The 23,421-nt window shown below is 40.8% G+C and overlaps 1 protein-coding gene across 5 annotated transcripts in view; it reads left to right on the forward strand.

The window, feature by feature from the left end:
- The window catches only part of pou2f2b (POU class 2 homeobox 2b), a 59,783-nt gene extending 49,888 nt beyond the window's left edge, over positions 1–9,895 (forward strand). For 3 of the 5 annotated variants that reach the window (XM_079343054.1, XM_079343055.1, XM_079343056.1), the window contains exons 4-16: positions 139–195; positions 1,037–1,156; positions 1,312–1,638; positions 1,980–2,085; positions 2,212–2,303; positions 2,408–2,557; positions 2,672–2,813; positions 2,926–3,074; positions 4,161–4,358; positions 4,552–4,754; positions 6,143–6,211; positions 6,537–6,610; positions 8,808–9,895. In XM_079343054.1, the coding sequence (XP_079199180.1) occupies positions 139–195; positions 1,037–1,156; positions 1,312–1,638; positions 1,980–2,085; positions 2,212–2,303; positions 2,408–2,557; positions 2,672–2,813; positions 2,926–3,074; positions 4,161–4,358; positions 4,552–4,754; positions 6,143–6,211; positions 6,537–6,610; positions 8,808–9,133 (2,013 nt within the window). In that variant the 3' untranslated portion in view covers positions 9,134–9,895. The remainder of the gene's footprint in view (positions 1–138; positions 196–1,036; positions 1,157–1,311; positions 1,639–1,979; positions 2,086–2,211; positions 2,304–2,407; positions 2,558–2,671; positions 2,814–2,925; positions 3,075–4,160; positions 4,359–4,551; positions 4,755–6,142; positions 6,212–6,536; positions 6,611–8,807) is intronic. The other 2 variants (XM_079343057.1, XM_079343058.1) reach the window with 2 other exon arrangements.
- The last annotated feature ends 13,526 nt before the right edge of the window (positions 9,896–23,421 follow it).

Below are 23,421 nucleotides of genomic sequence, written 5' to 3' on the forward strand. Positions count from 1 at the left end.
CATATTTGCTAATATAATCACACAAATGTAAAACCACATTTAAGAACATATTTAGTGGTTATGTTTTAACCTTTTAAATACATAAATGAATGGAAAAGATTATTATGGGTTTTAACGTGTTTTATGCTCTTCCTTCAGGCTCAGTCAATGAAAGTCCATCCGTTTTCTCTTTCACCAAACCTGAGCAGCAGCAAGGTGAGCGTGTGTTGTGTTTTATTTGTTTTTGTGTGCCATGTTACTTAACTGCCTGTGCATGTCTCTGCGTATGTCTGGGCCTATGTTTGTGGATCTTTTGTGTTTTCACGTCACACAATAGGTTTATTGACAGTATAGCTGCCTCAGCTTTGTATTCACTGCTATGAATTCTATCGCTCTTTTGTCGTGTTCAACGTTGAGGTTCATAATGTGTCGACTCCCCACCCAGAATCCAATGTAAACATATACACAGAGGAGAGAAGGAGTATGATGGCACTCTCCCTTCACAAAGCACTTTTAGACAAAAAAAAAAGTATAATGCTACAACTCCCTAAAAAGTGAGATCGTTCCAATTTGCATACCACCGGAGATATGCAAATCAGTTAGCTGGAAGAGTCTCCCTCGTGCCAGTTCAAACATGCCGGATCCAGAGAGAAACGATCTTTCCTTTGTGTAGAAAGAAAGAGACACAAGTGGGCTTTCATTGCCCAAGACAAAGTAGAGACACATATGTGATCAGCTTACATGTGAGATAATCAGAAATAACACCACAGATTACAATAATCAGGTAAGTCTGAGTAGGTACAACCTTCTAATTGACTATTTGAATTTCTGTGAATAGTATTTTAATTTCTTTTATTTTTTTATTTTAACTCTATTTTTCTCCACCACTGTCTGTCATTTTGGTACATGAGAGCTTTTTACACTGACTGGCTGCCAGTTGTGTTGTAGAGGTCAAGTGTAAATTATTTTTTTGGGAGTGGGTGGAAGATTTTTCTGTTTGATTTTACTGTTTTGCTCAACATATCATTCTGTATCTGTTTGTCTTTTTTCCCAACAGAATAAGATGGAGGAGTGTAGTGAGATGTCCCCGGCCCTCCCTCTCTCTCACGGTCCGACCCCCTCACAGACAGCTCTGCAACATACACAGCTCATGCTGACCGGCTCCCAACTAGCAGGGGTAAGACAGCACATGAACACAAACTTTGCTTTTTGCTTTCATTCTGCTTGCTTTTCTTGTGCTGCTTATGAAAACTTTATTTCCTGCTGTATCTCCCCTTGTTCATTTCCTCTCCTGCCCTCTACTCTACTCTACTCTATTTTACTCCCTGCCAGTTGACAGCTCTGTTGCCTGCACAGCAGCAGTTGTTGCTGCAGCAGGCTCAGGCTCAACTCCTCGCTGCAGCTGTGCAGCAGTCCAGTGCAGCCCATGCCGCTCACGCTGCCCACGCAGCCGCCCAGGCCAATCAGCAAGCTCAGGCAGCAGCAAATCAGCAAGCCCAGCAGCAGCAGCAGCAGCAGGCAGGACAGACAGGGCAGCAGGCCCAGCAGCAGTCCCAGGGACAGGGACAGAGCACACAGGACCAGACAGCCCTAAGTGTCCCTGTCCCTCCTCCTCCACCCCAGCTCACACTCTCTCAGCCAATCCAGCTCACCGCCCAGGTACTGCCTGCCAATCACAGCTACTTCCAGATGAGCGGCTTGATTGAGGAACCAGTATAAACCATGGAACAATTCTTCTTGCATGTCTTTCATGTGTTTCATGATTCACAGTTTCCACCTTGCATGAATGAACATATTTTCCCTTTTTCTCTCATCAATATACGAAAACAAAGCGGTTCCACCTACATTGGACGTACATGTTCTCTGTACTTCCAAACCAGCAAGTCTCCTCCAGTGGAAAAAAGTTGACACACTTGTGCATTTTTGTGTCTCTCATCCATCCTTATGTTGTTGGGTTTTTTATTTGATCTCTGATCTGTGAATTCTCTCTTGTTGATCAGGACATCCAGCAGTTGCTGCAGCTTCAGCAGTTGGTGCTGGTGCCCGGCCACTCGCTCTCTTCCCCTGCCCAGTTCCTCCTGCCACAGGCACAGCAGGGCCAGCAAGGTGGTGGCAACTTTTACGAAAACAGAATTTAGTTTTTATTTTGAAAATATAAGACAGGGGTATTAAGTTCAAATCCAGATTTATAAACAACAGTTCTTTTGACCAATTTTTTTTTCCTCCCGTCAGGACTCCTTTCGACGCCAAATCTTATTTCGCTACCTCAGCAAAACCAAGGGAGCCTGCTTTCTGCTCAGACCAGAATGGGACTCCAAGCACAGGTAGGTGGAAACTTTCATGCTTTTAGTCAGTGGAAAAAAGAACACACTGTCAAAACAAACCTCACGTTCTCACTTTCAATCCTCTGATGTTGTCTCTGCTTCAGCGAGATAAAAGTTTGGAGGTGAGCGGCGGTGGAGTCATGACCACGGTGCAGTCTGTGAATACTCACCCCGAGGAGCCCAGTGACCTGGAGGAGCTGGAACAGTTCGCCCGCACTTTTAAACAGAGACGCATCAAACTGGGCTTCACACAGGTAGGCAGAGAGGTCTGTTGCGGTTTGTGTGCATGTGCAGGTACCGTTTCACGTAATGTTTTGTGATTTCATTTGTGTCAAACTGTACCTCTTCCTCTTTTTCATCTTCAACAGGGAGACGTTGGTCTGGCCATGGGAAAGCTGTACGGCAATGACTTCAGTCAGACCACTATCTCTCGCTTTGAAGCCCTCAACCTGAGCTTTAAGAACATGTGCAAGCTGAAGCCGCTGCTGGAGAAGTGGCTCAATGATGCAGGTGAGCTCTCTTCATAAAACCTTGTACCACTGAGACTATCATAGCAGAAGGAGAGATTCGGAGAGTGTAACTGATCTTAAATTCATAATGTATGTCTGTTTTTCTTCATCAGAGACTATGTCTATAGACAGCACCCTGCCTAGCCCCAGCTCCCTGACTTCTCCCTCTTTAGGCTTTGACGGGCTTCCTGGGCGACGCAGGAAGAAGAGAACCAGCATTGAGACGAATGTACGAGTGGCACTGGAACGTGCATTCATGACGGTAATAATGAAAGAAATTCTGTCATTAAACATCCATCTGCTCGTCTGAGCATTCAAAAGGGTCCGTATTTCAAGCCCCAAAATAGATTCACATTCTGGCGCCACTACAATCATCCAAGATAAGACTGAATAGTTGAATAAAGTGGTTCTGAAATACTTGATGAGGATTGTATTCATCTGAAGTGTGTATAAAGGTCCATGTGTGTATTGTAACAATTGCACAACAGATTAAGTTGTATTGAACTGATTTTTTTAAATGTCAGAATCAGCTTTATTGGCCATGTATGCGCTGACACACTAACTGTGCTCTCAGTGTACAAAAGCATAGCATTAAGTATAAAGATCATTGAAGCAAAAACACGAATATATATAAGGCTAAATAAGACTGTAGTGCAGTGGTGAGTAGTGCAGAAATGCTGAGATGAGCTTGATAGTAAATGTGTGATTATGTAACAGATGATTAATTTTATCAAAAATGTGCATGAGGAGGATATTATTACAGGATTAACATGACTAAGTTATTGTTTTAATTAGTCTCATTCACAGTGGGTGATGGTTTAAGGGTTAAGGGTACTTCACAGGGACAGGTCTGACACTCTGTTATTGTTTAGTGTTCATCAGAGTGACAGCCTAGGGGAAGAAACTGTTCTTCTGTCGGGTTGTTTTGACGTGCAGTGATCTTTAGCGCCTACAAGAGGGAAGGAGTTTGAACATTTTGTGAGGAGACTGCAGTGATGCTACCTGCTCATTTCATGACCCTGGACTGGTATAAGTCCTAGATCCGGGCATGTCGACACAGACGATTTTACTGCAGTCCTGAATTTACTCATTCAAAAAGGAATATAGGTTATTGAATCCTCCTTCTTTATTATTATTGTTTTACAACTGAAAGAGCTCCATTGAAATGAGGAGTTCTATGAGTGATTACATTGTCTTGTGCTGTCTTCTTCCTGTAGGGTTTAAAATGTCAGGTTTTTACCGTGAGTCAGTACAAATGAATCATGTCTTTGTGATTTTAGTTGCTTCACATTTGACACACAGCACTGCATCTGAAGTCTGTACACCTGTTTCCTCCTCCTACAAGCAGAACCAGAAGCCTACCTCAGAGGAGATTCTGCTGATCGCAGAGCAGCTCAACATGGAGAAGGAGGTGATCCGGGTCTGGTTCTGCAACCGCAGGCAGAAAGAGAAACGCATCAATCCCTCCAGTGCCACTCCTCCCCTGCCCAGCCAGGGTCCTACTGCCCCAACGACGCACAAACCGCCCTGCTACAGCCCTCACATGGTGAATATTCAACCCTGGCGTCACTCAAACATGTGTTAGTTGAATGTAAACAAATGCATCACTGTGTGTTTCAGTGTGTAAATAATAAACTTTTACTGAACTGCTTGTGTAAAGAAATCTGAACATCTCTCTCTCTCTCTCTCTCTCTCTCTCTCTCTCTCTCTCTCTCTCTCTCTCTCTCCCTCTCTGCCAGATGTCCAGCCAGCTGTCGCAGGCTGTGACCAATCTCAGCACAACAGTGACTACCATGTCCTCCATCTGCCCCCTGACTTCCAGCCTCACCTCCACCCACCCCTCCCTTAGTTCTGCACCTTCCCCAGTGACTCCTCCTCCTCCTCCTCGCAGCACAGCCAGCCCAGCCACTCCCAGCCACAGCACACTCAACCTGAACACGAGGTAAGAGACCCTGAGACTTTGCAATACACAACGTGGAAATCCATGCAGTTACCTTACAGCCATTAAGTCATGGCAAATTAAGAAGTTTAGAGTCAGTTCACACTGTTGTGTTAAAAAAAAAAAATCCTTTACATTTTAGAGATATCTACTTTCAGTTTCCTACTTTCAGGATCAATTTTCAGGATATGTGTCTACTGTTGCCAAATGTGGTCAGTTTGCTAAAAAAGAGTGATCGCTTGATGGTTAAAAATCATCTGGCAATGGTTCAGCAGCCGCTGAGACTTCATCATCTCACCTTTGAAATGTGGGATTGAGTTGGACACTAGCTAAGTTTTAGAAACTGACAATTCAGACAGCTTCGTGCAAGCAGTGATCAGACGTAATGAGGTAAGATAGTTCAAAGGGTTTAAACTTTTCCTCTTCTTTGTATTTATTCACACAACTCATCTGCTACTTTTCAAGTGTACAAACAAAAGACAAAACTATCAAAATGTGAGCTGTTCTCCCCCCATTTAAAAAAATCTCCTGACCTCTCTACGACATCTCTCTTCCCATCCTGCCTGTCAGTGCAGCCTTTCAGAGCAGCTATAAACACGCTAGCCTTGAGATTAAACATGCACATCATCAGTATTAAGCACACCTGGCCAGAGATTTCTGCCGCAACATGTTTTTGTGAAGGTGAATCAAATTTAATTTGTGGATTATTTTTTAGGGTTAAGATAAACAACTTTTTCCAGAAAAAACTTTTAGTTTGGAAAAAAACAAGCATTTGATGAAGGAAGTTAAAATTATAAATACTCTCTTTCCTTAACATTGTGTTTTTAATAGTCCTATTAGACTATTTATATAGCTATTATAAATTAAAATGTTCATTTTAAACATCGAATCAACTGGTATATAAATGATTCAAATTAGAAAACATAATAATTGTAAAAATGGACAAATGTATTTTTCAGAATTACAGAATTCCCTTAGTTTTAAATATGTCAGCTGAAACCTAAATCAATGAAACAAAACCTGCAGCATCTTCGTCTATGCAGTCATGTCACCAGGTGAACTGACTCTTTATTTGTAGCAGTTGTGACATTGTAACGCTCATGTGAGTCATGATTTGAATAGCTTGCCGTTTGGCTGTGTAGTTAGAAGAATTGAACAAGCTTAACACAAACACTGTAACCGCACATTTCCATGATTTACTGCATTGCACTTTGCTCGGTTCACCTGCAGTTTGTAGTTAAATTGTTGATACCGTACACACACACACAGTGATTGTTTCTCCTGGCACACACTGATATCCTAACATGCCAATGGGCACCACTGCTCCCCCTGTGCAGCAGTGTGTTTTAACCCTGTGTGTGTGTTTGTGTGTGTGGTTCTTGTGTTCACAGCTTATGGCGTATGGGTAAAAAGAACGGTGACGTGTCTAACTACATCACCGATTTTGCTGCAAACTTGAGGTGAATGCGACAGAGACTAACATGGACATACACAAACATGAGTACTCCCTTGTTCAGTATAGAAGGATGTTTTCTTGTGTGGAGTTGTTGTTTTATAACACATTCCTGATATGTTCTGTGTTTTTCTACATTTCTAACCTCTTGTTTACACCTGTACAGCAAAGCACAGCTCTTTACATGCACAGGGCTGAATTCACCCTCTGCTTGTCCTTGCTGCTAAACCTGCTTTTTTTCTCTCACCTTTCTCTTCTGCCTGTCTGTGTTTGTGTATATGCTTGCACTTGTATGGTGCTACGTGTGTGCGTGTGTGTGTTTGACACAACAGGAACACTGTGATGGGAGTTAACACAGGGATGAACCAAGCCCTCCTCGGTAACAATCCCCTGGCCACTATCCAAGGTGTGTGTGTTCGTGTGTGTGTGTGTGTGTGTGTGTTTGTGTGAGCTATAGAAAAGAGATGCACTTAAAGGGGTTATTTTTGCAGAAGGGGAAAAAGGACACCAAATAGGGAGAGTTTAATTCCAGAGGTCATATCATAGGAATAGGGGTGTTTTATGATTCAATTTGTCGTGAAATCTTACAGCCAAAGAACACACTCAAACGTCCAGGGAATCGCTTCTTTTGTTCCAAGCACACCGGGCATACATTTTCCTCATCTATAACACAAACTGCTGTCAAACATACCTCGTACCTACATACACATAAACACTTAACACTTATCTGCTCACTGTAAAGCACACATCTCCTCACACAAAAGCACAGTACTGTCAGAATGACCACCAAATAGTCCCCACCGGCGTCAGCAGAGCTAATTTTTAATCATACCCTGAAATGTGAGGATGAGGAGGTGTAGAGAGGTGCATGAAAAAGAAGTACGAGTGATGAGTAATACAGTCATGCACGGTAGGTGAATCAAATTGCATGGGTAGACTGCAGGCTGGAGATATGGGTGGATAGACAGTGGAGGGGGATTGCTCATCACCAGAGTGAAGCAACTGAGATAGATAGAATCAACAAGGAGGACTTATTGCTCATCTGTTGCCGTTGACATCCATCAATTCAACCCATGTGTGTCCAAGTGATGTTCGTCACGTGACTGTGTGGGCTAAGTTTTTGTACATGTGCGTATGTGTTATCTCTCTCATCTCTAGCCTTTCATCTCTTCATGTCATCACTCATTCTCATTGTTTGTTCAGTTTAAAGAAAGCTCAGATGTTGATGTTTTTGGGAGGATGTTGTTTGTATTTCTGTGAAAATGTGCGCAAGAAATGTCCACGATGATACAAAATGCGTAAAACGTCAACTTTAAATGTCACGTTTCTTGCGTCAGAGGCAGAACAGGAGCTACATTTTTGACTCACCATTTCACACCACTTCGAGCTTCAATACACACCAAGAGAGCGATCTCTGTGGAGGCAAAAATAACAACTTCTTCATCTAAAGTAGCCTCAACAGACCATAACGCAGTGCACCCACAAGACTCTGAGCTAAAAGGAAAAAGGGATGCTCTGTGCTTTTCCTTAAAAAAGAAAGAATATATGAGGGTTTTAACTGAAGGCAATAGCAAATATGATAACAAAATATTTTATGGCTGCATTCTGTGTGTTCAAGACATGCTGCATGAAGCACCAGTCACTGCCAATCAACCTTGTTTCCGTAACAATAGACAACTCATACCAGCTCAACAGTTGCTCTGCTGTATCTCCAACAAATTAGCCTGAGCTACAAATATCAGACAATGCACAGATACAGGCTTTTAATCTTCACTGGCATTTTCATAATTGTAGTTTACAAACAACGGTCGAACCTGTAAACCTTCACTCAATGACTGACAGGTGCTTGCAGCACCTTTTACTGAGTAACCACACTGAGCAGCGTATGGCCGCTCCCTCTGCTCTCTGTTTAAAAAGAGCTGGTGACGGTTATTCCCCACCTCCCTCTGCTGAAAGCAACAAGGCGCTTTGTCTGGCTTGGCTACGTTTTATACGAAATGATTAACTTGTGTGGTGGTAGATGAGGTAACCTGAGTGGGTGTTAATGGACACAAAATATTGGTGTATTTGTTTGTTTATTAAGCACTTTTCCAATTTCCAACTTACAAAGTTCATATAGAGGCAGCAAAATCAAATTATATTATGAATTATAAGCACATTAAGGGTCAAGGAATAAGAAATTTATTTTAAAACAAAAGGACTGTAACAGATTCTTTTAAAAGAGCATGACATTTAATTAGAGAAAATTTGTAATCAGGAAAAAATTAGCAAATCAGGAAAGACTCTTTGATAAGAAGTTTGTTTTAAGATGAGTTTTAAAGAGATCACTGACTCAGCAGACCTGATCTTTTTCGGCAGATTGTTCTGGAGCTTCAGCTCCATCATAGCAAACACTGGTGATGAATGACAGCTACTCTCATAAGTGTTGTTTGTCAGCTACAGCTTTAGCTAACTTTAACATGATACAAGTGAATGAATGGTAGCAACTACAGAATGAATGCAGGTCAAATAATAAAATAGATGAATAGAAAATTATTTGAATTCCAAAATAGTCTTAAGGATGATTGTTTCGTAACTTTTTCTCTTCTCTCTCCTGTCCTCAGCCCTAGCAGCCAGTGGTGGCCAGCTGCCTCTTTCTAGTCTTGAGGGGGCCAGTAAGTTGATGCTGGGGGCCTCTGGGGGACAGGCAGGCCTCCACTCCTCCCTCTTCCTCAACCACCCAGCCCTACTCCACATGGGTCAGAACCCCGGCGCTGGACTGCTCAGCGCTGCAGTAGCCAAAGCGTCCCAGGCCTCCCCTTTTCCATCAGCCAGCAGCATCAGCCCCACCCCCTGCTCTCCCTCCCCCTGTTCAAGCCCGGCCTTTTCCTGCTCCTCCAGCGAAATGGCACATAGCCCGCCCTCTCTGGGCGGGGCCAAGATTGAGTAACCGCGCCAAGTGCCAATCAGAGAGGGGGAGGAAGGAGGAAACAGGAACCTCGCCTTTCACACCAAAGCTATCTCTTTCTCTCTCTTGCGCCCTTCTTCCGTTAATTTTTTTCGCAATGTTCCTCTCTCACTCTCTCCCAGTCTTTCGATGCCAAAAATACACAGAATGAAAGAGGAGAGAGGGAGGAAGGAATGTGAAAGAGGGAAGAAGGGGGGGAAAGGGGAGGATTGAAACCAAAAATCTTTATCTATCCAAACTGATGGAGAGGAGGCAGCGTGGGACCTTTTAGTCAATAACACGTGAAATCGACATGGCTCCTTCTCTCTGAAGGAAACCAAACTAATGACTCTTTAACCAAGAGGCTGAAGAGACGCATGTCGGAGTGCATAAACCAAAAATGACAAAAGATAACTTTACTATGTGACAAAGGAATGGCGGCAAGGATAAAAATAAATGGAGGACTGTGCATAAGTTTTCCTTTTTTATCATTTTGAAAAGCTGCGGGTCTGAAGGAAGAGAAGGGAGGATACGTTTAAACCAAAAATTTACCTGAGGAGGAGGAGGCGGAGGAGGAATACACAAAAAAAAAAAAAACGACAACCATACCAAAATCCCATATACCAAAAACCAAAAATACGGAGAGAAAAGCTTTATTCAAAGGACGTGTAAATACTGAAGCTATCCAGGACCAGGACTCTTCTGCTACTGCTACTCACACACACAAACACACATCAGCAGCCAATACATTCATCCTGCCATCGACTCATCCTGTCTGTCTCGTGTCTCTCTTATGTTTCCATTCTAGATATTTTGGATCATTTTTGTAAACGATTGTGACTAATCGAGTGAAACGCTGGTGTTTGAATAATGTCAGTAATGCTGTATCTTCATATGTTAGTCTCTTTACTACCTCTGGTTCTAAGAGCATAGATGAGCTTTAATCTGTCCTTTTTTAATTTTAGATGACCTTAACCGAGGCTTGTTGAACCAGTATTTGTTTTTTTACACTTTAAGAAGTACAGATGGGATTTGTTTTTTACTATTTATTAGTATTATCTTAAAGTACAGCTCCTATTTATTGTTGCAGCTTTTTTTAGTGCCATTACTGTTTTCCTCATCATCAGTGCCATTATCATCATCATCATCATCATCATCATCATTATGCATTCACTGTGTTATCTTGCATTATTTCTATTTGCAACGTGGCTTTACTGAAGGAACAGAGATGACGAAAGTGAAAAGATGCTCATCTCACCAAGTGCCGTAGATCCAAAATAGAGCTGGCACAATGAGTGTCGATATAAAAGGTGTGAATGAATTTATTAAGACGTAAACATGTGACACTTTGTGCTCTTAATCTGTCCAATCTTTCACTCTTACAGATATAACCTGTTATCTGTGACTCTGTGGCTAAATAAACATGCCCTGGGAAACTTTGCAAACAGTGAACAGCGTTCGTTAAGAGCTGGCGACCATGTTAAAAGTATGAAATAGGGCCCTGATTGGAGATTGAAAGTAATAACCAATGCGACTGGAGGCTAAATAAGTCAATAAAGCCGAGTTTAGTCACAGCTGTTTCTCATGCCTGCCGACACCTGTCTGTCTAGACATGTTTACTGATATTTGTCTGTTGCCATCATAACTCCATCAATCACATTTCACTGCCATTTTCCACCTCAGACTGCCATTAATTCTCAAATGGAAACCAAAGCATTCTCAAGGCTGGCCTGAACTCTTCTTACAGAGCTTCAGCCAAGACGTATGAACACAATAAAGACACAGGAGTAGGGGGGTGAGAACAGGACTTTACCACTGGAAACCCTCCCCCCTTCTGATGTAATCCCCTCCACCTGACCCGTCCAAGTACCTACAGGGGGAAGCTTTATTAAGGGAACTGTTCCTTTACTCCGAACCCCCAGAATGACGGTGCACTTGGAGGGGACACGCTGTAGTGAGGGGCAGCAGGCATCACACTTTTTTTTGTAAAAGGATACCAAAAATAAACGCAAACCAAAAACCCAAGGAATGACCGAAGCAAACCAAAAAGAACCCTTAACCAAATGTGGCTGGAGGGAGGAGGGGAGGAGGTCAAAGTGCATCCCTTATTTGTCTGTCTGTCTGTAAGCATTCGCCCCGCTCTGAAACTGTGTAGCAATGATGGATAAACAGGCAGATAGACAGGTGAGCAGGGGGAAAAAAGGACAGACAGTTCCTCCCCTCCTCTACCTCTCTCCCTCTCCAGCTCAGCTCTCTCTCTGGTCCTGGATGGAGCTAAACGCAAATGACCTCACTGAACTGAAATCTTCTTTAAAGAAAAAAAATCTGTTTTTATTTTTCTGTTGGTTGGTTCTGATTGTTTTGATCTCTGCTGTGTCTCTTGATGCTGTTTTATGTACTGTACTTTAGTGCTTATTAACTCATTTGGAATAACTTACTCGCTTACTTACTTACAAGAGCTCCTTATTTTTTTCCTAGTCGTGCTAGAGATTTTTATCAGGTGGTTGAGAAAAAAAACTGTGAAAATTTAGCTTCCAGATTTTTATTAGATAAAGAAACAGACTGTCTTGGCAGATCTAAAATAGAAACACAAAAAGCCAAAAGCAAAGAGTTGAATAGCAAACTTTAACGATGCCAAACCAAATACAAAACCAAACCAAACACAGAAGAGAGGAACAGGAAGTGCCCTCTCTGCATGAGGGTTCAAGTCATTATGCCTGAGGTGGAACTGTGCGTTTTTTCGGTTTTTGCTTTTAAGAACCGAAATGGTTAAAAAAGAAAAAGGAAAAAGGGTCTGCTGTGATGTCTTGTCATTAATCCTGACCCCAGCGACACAGTAAACACTTCAGCCACAGATTACTACGCTCAGCGGAGGCCTCAGGCAGAGTCGACAGTTTGAGAGATAAACATATCCAAAGAATATTTGGTTTGATCCACGCCAGAAAAACAGTCGACACACGCGAGAATCGAACCCTGAACTAAACTTTAGATGTGGGGTGGGGGTTTTAAACCAGGAAGGTGAAACCTTCTCTCCACATGGACTCTTAGACGGAATGTATCTGTTAGTGCTTCTATAGATTTTGTAGAAAAAAAGATCTATGTTCTACTGCTTACTTATCGCTAATGTATTAAAATGAAAAAAAAAAAAACCTACAAAAAAGACAGAGAAAAAAAAGATCCTAAAAAAATTGATGATAATAACTTGATTTTAGACCAAAAATTTAAACTATCTCTCTTTGGACTTTTTTAATTTCTCCTTCTCAAGATAATTTAGACTTTTGATTGTACTATTTATTCAGGGTAGCTTTGATTTGTTTGTCTTGCTATTTATTTGTTAATTTATTTCTAGAGGTGCTTTTTCATATTCTGGGATGTACTACTTTTTATGATTTTTTTCCCTTTTTGCCCCTTGCTGACATTCTTTCTTACTTCTTTAAACCAAATAATACAAGAAATGCAACCAGGGTTCCTGTAGGGACTTAATAAGATAGTATGGCTGATTGGATTGTCAGCCATGCTCAACTTTTCTTCCTCACTGAGATGAAGTTTCCTTTAATGGGAAGGGTAATCTCACAGTATGGAGTCAGCACTGTGTGGACCAACACTGTGTTAGTTATGGGAGGGGGAGAGGGATTATATCTTTAATTCTTTCCAGGGGGCCATGTCTTCATGGCTCCTGATGTAAGGAGAAAAACATTTTGATTCTGATTCAACAAGAAAAGCAGGAATTGAATTCATGTGTTGCAGAAAGATGTGTTGGTTGAGACACAGTGCTGCCTCTGTCCTCTTTATTTTCTCCCCAGGAGAAAGTTGATGAAAAGCTTTACAGCTACACAACCAAAAACACAGAAGAAGATCAACTGAGGCAATGCTCAAGTGTTTTACATGATGTAGAAGATGAAGAGAGAAGAAGAGCTTGCAGTTGTAAATCAGCCTCTCAACTTCTCACTTCATCTCGCTCTTCTTTTTGTTTTGATTTGTTTAGATCTTTTTTTGTTTCAACTTTTCTCTGAGTTTCTTTGAAAAAAAATCCTCGTCCACTGTAGGATGAAAAAGAGAGATAGTTCATCATATACCTCATAATCTTTGATGATAAACCAAATAGATGAATGCTTTAAAATGCGGGGTTACAGAGGGGCTCAGGGTGCCTGGATGGTATGTGTGGATGTTGTGTTTGTGAGGCTGGAAGCAGACACAGTGAGGCTTACCTAGTAGAGATAACGCAGATGTTTGGGTTCGATCTGCAGAGCAACAGATCATGGAAGAGATTGCAGAGGGAGACATTTAAGGTCAAAGGCCTGCACTGGTTCATGATCCTGTCTTCACACACACGGGCACACACACACACACACACACACACACACACACACCCTGTTCCCCTGGAAAACACCCCCGCTGTCTGTGTTGAGCTTTGAACACAGCCCTCTCCCTCAGATCTGACCCTCACTGCTCCCTCCCTGTCAAACACTGAGGACTGTGGGCTTAAAGCTGCTCTTTGGCACAGATCTAGGATCAGATCTGGTATAATTTCAAGTTTAAAAAAAAGCTGTGTGTCTGAGAGCAACTTTATCAGCAAGGTCGCCGTGCCCTCTCTCGCCTTTAGGTTTCCTTTGCCTGATGAGTGGGCAAATAGACGACTTGATGTCTGAGTGTATCAGGGAGCGCTGTAGGGCAGGTACCTGGGGAACGGCTGAGACCGGGATAGCTGGGTGACACGTACACACACTCCTCACAACTCTGTGTGGGAAGAGAGCATGGAAGTTGGAGGGAGAAGCATACACGTGAGTCCGTCTTCTTGTTTTGCTTTGCTGCTTTGTTTCTGACAAGAAACTTTTTTGGTTGACTTTAGGGTTTAAGGGACTGAGTGTAAAGTGCAGGTCTCTGTGGTGGGGATACCCCCTTAGTGAATGATACCAAAGTTAATGCCCTACCACGAGATCCAGCCTCATGTACACACTCCCTGAAATCCTGATTGTCCAGCAAAGTGTTCTGAAACTCTTTCTCCACGTCATCACATATTCTCTAGAAACAACACAAACTCTGAAAAAAAGAAGCTTGAGAAGAATTTATTTTAATAGAAACATGTGTCCATTAGTTGCAGTCATGTTAAATGAAAAGTGGACATCACTCTCATGTCTTGGACGTTAATAAAAGTTTACTGCTAGTAGGTTTTGAGGACTACTAATCAAGTTTTTTTTAAAGCAGGACTTGGCCCACACTGCTTTACAATCAATGCAAACAGATCAACCAATCAAACAGGTTGGAAGTTTTCTAGCTCAGTTATACATAATCAAATAATCATGCAATAAAACCACAAATTAGCATTTTTGCAATGTAAGTTTTGTTCAGTGTGGAAAAGAGAATTTGAACCATCCTTAGTGAGCCTTACAGGTAGCAGGCAGAATTGTTGCGCATAGAAGAAGATGAAAAAGAAAATATTATTCAAAATAGCCTACTATTCAGGATGAGTGGCTCATAGCTGTGAAGATCTCCTCACTCTAAATCAAAGACTTATTGTTGGAAAGTTATTGCCTTTGCTGTACGTGCTGATGTGCATGTGATTCATTCACTGAGCCTGGAAAAAGATCTTTAAAAACTGCTTTGAATATGAATGAATCCAACTGTTTGATTTAGTAACGTGATTCATATATTCCACCTCACTTAAAGGGAGCAAGGTCAGACCTCCCCCTGTTTCGGGAAAGTGAACATGTTTATTGGTGAAAATATACAACAACCAGTGCTTGAAGTTAAGTTGAACCGCGTGAACTTGAGAATAATTAGTCAACAAGATAATCCTTCTGGACACAACAGCGTGAGAAATGTGATTATTGTTGGAGAAGGAGAGACACAGCAAGCAAAGACAACAACAGTGAACAAACCACAGCTTCTTCCTCCACCCACTCTCATCCACACAATCACGCTCTTCCTCTCTCTCTCTCTCTCTCTCTCTTTCTCATTCCTCTCTCTCTCTTCCTTCTATACTACAGCTTTAGTCCAAAGGTTTCTCCAGCAACGCAACAAAGAGAGTCAGATGTTAAAGAATAAAACCAAAGAGCTCTAACTTGACCTTTTCCTCAACTCCTCTGGATCCTTCACTTCTCTCTCTCTCTCTCTCTCTCCCCCTCTCCCTCTCCCTCCCTCCATCCATTCATCCTTTTCTTTCCTGCTCTTCTTCTTTTCGTCACCTAGTGAGCCGGTCTGTGAAGCACTAACCTCAGCTATCCAAAGGGGAATAATAATAATAATAATGATCATAATTAAGATGATGATGAAATGTATATTTTTAAGTATTTGTCATTGGAAAAATAATCTTACGCTTCTCATAATTATGATGATGACAACGACAACAACGATGATGATGATGATGATGATGATGATAATAATGAAGTTTCTCTTGGTATCTTTGTAGCTGTTCTAATCCTTCTTAAGTTCTCGTCCTTTCTGCTCGTGCTGCCAGAGTACCGCTTTACTCCCATCATCAATGCCTCCCCCCTTTTCATTTGTTTTACCTGATGTTTGGTCCTAACGTCTACCTGTCTGACCTTAGACCCTGAATGTCTGTCTGTCTGTGTGTGTGTGTGTGTGTGTGTGTGTGCGTGCGTGCGTGTGTGCGTGCGTGTGTGTGCGTGTGAGTGAGTGAGAGAGAGAGAGAGAGAGAGAGAGAGTAGTCAAACATTAAAACCAAAGGGGAGATTTTCTCTGGTAGTTATTTTTCTTGTTAGCTGTTAAAAAAGATGCAAGGAGGGGCTTCTCTCTCTTGCAATTCCACCTGTGTGCGAGCCTGTGTGTGCATGACAGCAGGGCGTGGTGGGTGCACACATAAAAAGACCAAAAGATTCCTTGTTCTTCATACAACAACAAGCCTCCACACATGACTGTCAACTGTAATGTAGTGTTTGCCAACTCTTTCACATGTAGTTTTAATGCCCCCTGACACGACAAAAAGCCTGTGTGTGTGTGTGTGTGTGTGTGTGTGTGTGTGTGTTTGTACAGGTATGGTTGTATTACCATTACCCCTCCCTGTGTATCTTCCATCATGTGAGCAGCCCTCCCCTTCTGTCTCCCCCCCTCCCTCCCTCCCTCGTGGTAGCATTTAGCTTTTTAGTGTATTTATCTTGAAAGCCAAAAAAAGAAGAAAAATAACTCTACTTGTTCATTGTACAGTGTTGTTCATTTTAAGTCATTTTTGTAACTGAAAGTGTTTCATTCATCCAAATAAAACAGGAGACAAAAACTGTACAGATGACCCCCTCCCGCCTTGTGTTTTCTTTGTCAGTGTTCTACAGTTGAGCTTCTTACTAGACTTTCTTTGAATTGTTGCACCTTAACTTGTCGTTCCAGCTTTAAACCACCAGATGGTACTGTTACGCTAAAAGTCATCTTTTTGGACCGCTGAGCTTGTTGCTTTATTACCCTTTCAGAAATGGAAGACCAGGAGTGTCTTGAACATATCTAATTATCTGTATCTAATATTTATTATTCAATCATTAAAAGAAAGTTTTTTAAGGTTTGATTCCATGTTTTATGAATCAGTTTTTCATTTATTAAATTTTACAAATAATTTACAATTGTCAACATTACTCCCAGACCCGTCGCCAGACCTTAGTCTTAGGGGGAGGGGGGGGGGGGGGCATATGAAATGCATGGGGGGCACAATTATTATCAGCAGTACGCATATTTTAATGATCCTATACTGTATTCGCACAGCATGCAAACATCACGTTAAACATAACCAACAGCAATATGACCCGGTACACTAATAAATGATCCTGTAGTCACGTACATTTAACTTATCTGATAAAATGTATTCAATATAAATGCGTCATTGATTTTGTGGCAATTATTTAAGTAACTTTCAAAATGTTTAAGAAAGTATCTGATTATTTTGGTTGCATTAAATATAATCTTTATGTTTATGTAATTTTAAATTAAGAGAAATTTTAATGAATCCAATTCAATAGAATTAGCCAGTTTTTAGTTGAGGAGCACTTCATGTTATTTTGCGCCTTTTTTTCTGCTTTTGAATTCAGCAGCTACCGTCTGGTCACATGACATAAAGAAAGTGTGAATAATTTAACTCAACAATTTCATTTGGGTAAAAAAGGAGAGTTTTTTTAATACTGTAATGTTAATGACAACTTGTGGGTGTATGCTGTGCATAATATTTACAGTCTATGATGCTACATTACAAAACAAAATTGGCAAGCGAAGTAGCCTAATCCAGAGAGAGAGAGACACTGTTGAGGTAAATTATGCATGTTATGTTAATGTAGGCTGTAGTGTGATGGTATTGCACCACGATATCAGAAAGATATATCGAGTATTTGCACTAAGAAAACAGTAAGCTTTATTTGAAAGTTGCATTGAAAGCAATTGCTGTTAATCTACGGCCAATTTTCAACACTAAAATACTGTTTAGATCTAAAACAGTTAAGAATAGTTAGCAATGCATTGTGATGCTCACAATGAAGCAAACTGACAAAGGCCATAAACAGTATACTGATGTTTTAAATTACAGGACACTGCAGTATATTTTTAAATTTTCTTTAAAAAGAGGGTTGTTTGTTTTTTGTTTTCTCAGTTAGTTTTCTTTATTAAAATACCCAAAGCCATCAACTCCTGAATGGAGAATCTTTAGAGGATTTAGAGAATTTATTTTCTGTAGAATACATGAAGCTGCAAAGAACATGAAGAACCTAATCATCAAAAAGTTGAGCACTGTGAACCATGTTGCTACCACAACAGACTGCCGGTCTGCCAGACAACGTATTACATATACGTATTATTATACAGTGGCACCGTATTAACTTCGGTGCCACTGGATAGATCAAAACTCTCTAGTGAGGCACTCCGCTGCATTGGCTTGTTGATGTGTCATCGGCTCGCACATGTTTGATGTCCTTGCTGCAGCATAAGAAGAAGTCCATTCTGAATACCACGTCAGGGAGAAAGTGACCAGGACGACAACAGACAGTGGCTCAAATTTCCTGAAGGCCTTTCGAATATATGGTGTGGAGGAGAGGATGAAGTCGCTGATGGACAGGAGGAGAGAGACTCCATTCTTGATGATGTGTCAGGAGATGAAAGTGAGGTGGAGTATCAAGATGTGTCTGCTATTTTGGATAACGACACAGGCCTGGAGTACCAACGTCCCAACTACCAAAAGTGTACATGCCATCTCCTCAATCTCACATCAACAGTTGACACCACTGCTGCAGGAGCTGGCAGTGAAACATACAAGAGGCTGTCTTGGTCTGCCTTTGCAAAATGCAATGCTCTGTGGAATAAAACCAGCAGGTCAACCTCAGCATTTGAAACAGTGGAACGTGAATGCAAATTGCATTTCCTGCGACCCAGTCAGACCCGTTGGAGCTCCCTGTTCCTCGCTGTAGAAAGGGTTGTGCGCGTTCAGAAGGATCAACGAGAAAAAGCAATCCACAATGTATGCACAGCATTGAAGATAAAGATGTAAGTTGGCTGAACTCATATTGTTTGTTAAAGAGTAATGAAACAGATGTCAGCATTGCTGATTAAGGTGGGTGCATCCGCCTGTCTTAAGTTTAATATATTGCAATATGATTTAGTTTTCTTTACCTGGTTGTGTGATAGTTATTGTTGTTGTAATTGTAGTTTATTAACTTGTTTTTATTTTGTTTTTGTTTATTTAACATGGATAATGTGCAATAAATATATGTACTAGAAATAGCTCATTTTCCTCTTTACTTCATTTATAGGCTCAATCCAGCTGACATGGGATTTTTGGCTGGGTACACTGCTGTAATGAAGCCTGTTGCCATGGCCCTTAACATCCTCCAAGGGGAATCATCTGTGCATATGGGCGTCCTGCTGCCAACACTTCACCAGTTGCAGGACAAGTTGAAGAAGCTGGAGTCGGCTTGCAAAGTGTGTGGACCTCTCATTGACGCCCTGCAGGATGGGATCCAGAAATGTTTTGGAGACACCATGAAAGAACCTGAGCTGATTGCTGCAGCTATACTCATACCAAAATTCAGGACATCCTGGATCTCTGAAGAGAGTGTCTTAAAAGCTGGTAAATATACTTACGTATCAATTTAAATGTGAAGCTGTAGACCTTGACATACACTTACCTGCCACTTCATTCGGTCCACTTGTACAATCTAATTTGATCCATTACAAAAACTCTGCCATGATTTCTGTCTTCACAAAGATAAAAAAGTAATTTTTGATTGACACTGTCAGAGAAGGATCGATTTGACCATGTTTATTGTTGAGGTTGCACAGTAGTGTTGAAACAGACTGTATGGTTTTGAGATATTTCTAATATTTTGGCCACCCGAGATGGCCAGAATATTAGAAACACCAGTCAATATGCAGTACTCTAGTACAACAACAACAACACCACCACCCACTACCACTTCAATAATAAACACAAGGTAAAATTGTTCCATTTCTGGCAGTGTCAACAAAAACAGGAAGAGTTTGAGCCTTATTAAAGTAGAATTCCTGATAGACTTTTTGTAGTGGATTGCATTATACTGTACAGCTAATGAAGTGGCCTGTAAGTGTATATGAACCTATGTAATGTTATTGTCATTTACTGTAGGTTTTTATTGTGTCAGTGACAAACTATCGGCTGGAGTTACAAGCACTGAGGGCAGGCTATGCAGTAATGGGTGTGCACTTAATTCTTTTGAAAACAATTTATCTTTCCACAGGCTTTGACTACATCAAAAATCATCTGGACACTGACTTGGAGTTGAATGAGGATGATGCCCAAACAAACAGCAGCCAGTCTGATGAAGATGACCTTTTTTGCATCCATGAGGGCAGGAAATTAAGAAACGGAAGAGCTGGAGAGGCACCTTTATGTCCGTTCTTTATGTCCGTCCAACGGAGGTATGGATGTCTCAAATCAAGAAACTGTCACTCAAAGTCAACACGAGTCTTCCAGCATCTGCAGCCTGTGAGAGACTCTTTAGTCATGCAGGTCTCCTGTTTACTGCTGAAAGATCACAGCTTCACTGCAAGAACCTTGAGAGCCAACTACTGTTGAAGTTTAACAGTCACTTCACTGACTGATTCTTTGGGACAGAACATGAATTTTCAGCAAAACACACACAGTTTATGGACACGGAGAACTTTGTTCGTATTCTTCCAAATAATCTCTGCCGGCTGAGCCTATTGTGCTGTTTTGGGAGTTTAAAGTAAAAAAGTTAATTAAAGTTAATACCATATCTTGTGGCTGAATTTGCCTTAATTTATGTTTTATGCTATTTTAGTTGTTTTGTAGAAATGTAATTCATTGTTTTATTAAAGAATTTGCACATTGGTATTTTATGTTTGTGTGTATGTGACTACATTCATGTTTTTATTTATGAAAAAATTTATAAATGATAAGTTACTCAGTACTTGAGTAGTTTTTTCACTGAATACTTTCTTACTCTGAAGTAATTATTTGGATGACTACTTTTTACTTGAGTCATATTATTCAAAAGTAACTTTATCTACCCACCTCTGTTGGGTGACCCCGATGTGATGTCTGATTGACAAGACGAGTCTGAAGTTAGGACCATGTGCGGTGGAGTTGGCGGACTTCTCCGCAGACTATTAATGGGGCCCCCAACTAAAAGGTGAGCAAAAAACCTTTTGATATAAAATTTTTTGTTATTGGATAACCTAAATAAAATTCCCCTCTCTCTCTCCCAATATCCGTCTTTATACATCCATCTATCCACTTTATCTCTCTCATAATAACGGCAGAAAAAGCCTGAAAAAATAACTAAAAAAGAGAGCTTCTGTGGAGGAGGACGGGGATTTTCATCTAAGCTGGCATATTTCTGACAGTCAGACCCAAAGAGGGGCGATGGCCCTTACAGCACAGGTAAGGAAGAGAGGAAGAGAGGTCGCGGCGACCTCACCCTCCCCCGCCCCCCAGGAGGCGTGATGCGGTGTCAGGAGAGGTCGCGCAAAAAAAATGTCTGTGTACACATACAAATGTTTTTTGTTGTTGTTGTTTTTTTAATTCAAACAATTACAATTTCCCTCAAACATGTCTGTATTAATAACTGTGTCGCAATCGTGGATAAGAGACAAAAATACTTGATGATTTTTTCAAGAACCCAATTAACCCTCAATTTTGTTATAGCTTTATCTGGTGGTACTTCTTCTGATTATCTGACTAATAGTTGGATAAATACAGCATTACATTGAAAGCATTGAATCAATCTCGATATTATATTTTAATTAATTATACATTTTATTGAGCTTTTGACACTTTGGCACCCTGACTAACATGGTATGTGCTAACATAAAAATGTGATACATGCGATACATCCCACAATCTGTATCCACTGGGTCACAGTAATTATACTGATACTAATGATCTATTGTGAACTATTTCACAATAGATCAACTCGCAGACCTTTTTCTAATTTAAATAGCATTGGGACATTTGATTAATTCATTAGAAAATACCCATTTAAGTTATAATAGTCCAATGTTTCTTTTTTATCTAGTATTGTCTATTGAAGGTTAAAAATCAAAACATAATTGGGTTATTTTTACACTGCAGGACAACAATAAACATACTGTATCTCATATTCATGGTTTTGAGATCATAACACTTTGAATTAGTCAACTCTCTTTTCAACTCAATGCATGCAGTGACCGGTGACAGCCTGAGTGAGAGTACGTCATGTGGGTGAGAGTGTCATCCTGTGTCCTCACACCCTGCTGATAAGTTCTCACCCTACAGACCTGTAGCTGATGGGGGGGAAACAGGAGCCACATCATATTCCTCCCTCCATTCATCCTCACTCAGATGAGTCAGGGGACGTCTGCTTATAAACAAACAAGGCGTTCGTTTGGCTTTCTCCTTCCATCCACAAGTCTTTGACTGTTTCTTCCACATTCTCCTCCTCTTCCTCCTCCAGCTCGTCACCCTTCCTCTCATGTTAACTGCCTCTCCTTCAGTCTGTCTCCTCTGCCTCTCTGCTGCTCCCCTGCTGTGTGGCTCAGTAGGTGGATGATTAGGTAGGATGCTTGAGTGTGTAAGTGTGACAGCTTTCAGACACCCACCTCCGAGTTGAGTCACGGCCGGCAATGGTGAGCATGTGATCCTATCACCACGGTGACTCGGGTAGATCTGTGCTGCTGTGCCGTTGCATCCATATGGAAAATGTGTTCTTTTGCACTTTGAAGACATTGTAGAAATACAGCTTTGTTTTAGTTTGAGCAAGTAAAAAATTAAATGTAAGAAAAAAAAATGATACAATTACTCTTGAAGTCCTTTAGCAAACATAGTTCATCGCATGCAACTCAGGCTACATGTCAGATAGAAATATTCTCCTTTTTAGTTTGAGGTATTGATTTAAAAATATTTCTGTTAGTATCTCATTTTTTTCTTTATCACCTCAACCTACACCCAATCTTACCTCAACCAATTTCTACACTATGAACAATTTACTGACATTACTAAGTGGACTACTAAGTACTTTTACTTCGGATATTTCAAGAACTAGCAGTTAGGACGTACTTACATTTACTTAATAAAAGATTCAGACTGCATGGCTTTCCTTATTATGTTGTTCTTAGTTGTTCTTTGATTTATTCACCAGATTGAATAAGGAGTGAAAACTGCAAGACAAAAGAAAAGGCACAGATTACTGTCATACCAAAGGTTGATTAAAAAAAAACAATGAGGGGTGGGACTTGGTTAAAAAAATGTAACTAATTAACTCGGGGCTTTCTCATAAATTAATCGAAATTAATCACATTTTAAGTGCATCACAATATTTGACCTTCACATTTGCAGCACTTCTCAAATTAAATGGATTTTTGTGGATGAATATGTATGAATAGTGTGATTTGGTTCAAAGGTTTCCCAAGAAGACAGATGTCATCGTCCAGAAGAAGTCTCCTGCAGTCAACATGTCTCCATGCTACTGATGAAACACCCTGACTCTGAATGGGACTTCATACAGATCAATCTGCTCGCTTTCATTTCTCTCCCCATGTGTTGTTTCAATTTTCCGACTGTGCTACATTAAGTCACACGAGAATTGGTATTATCTTTATAAGCCTTGCTATTGAGTATACATTGTTTATTTCTGATTCATTACGGGTATGTAGTTTTTTGTTATTTTATAGAGCGACACTGGAATAATGCTGCAGAGAGGAACAGTGATAAGCCATACGACAGTCATCTCTCCTTTCCACACACTCAGACTCTACTAGTTCACACAGGTTTTAAGATCTAAAACAGAGTCTTTCCTTTTTCCTGAAGTCAAACACATGACAATCTAATAACA

This window comes from Symphodus melops (genome assembly GCF_947650265.1).
Source record: "Symphodus melops genome assembly, chromosome: 5".
Classification (NCBI taxonomy): domain Eukaryota; kingdom Metazoa; phylum Chordata; class Actinopteri; order Labriformes; family Labridae; genus Symphodus; species Symphodus melops.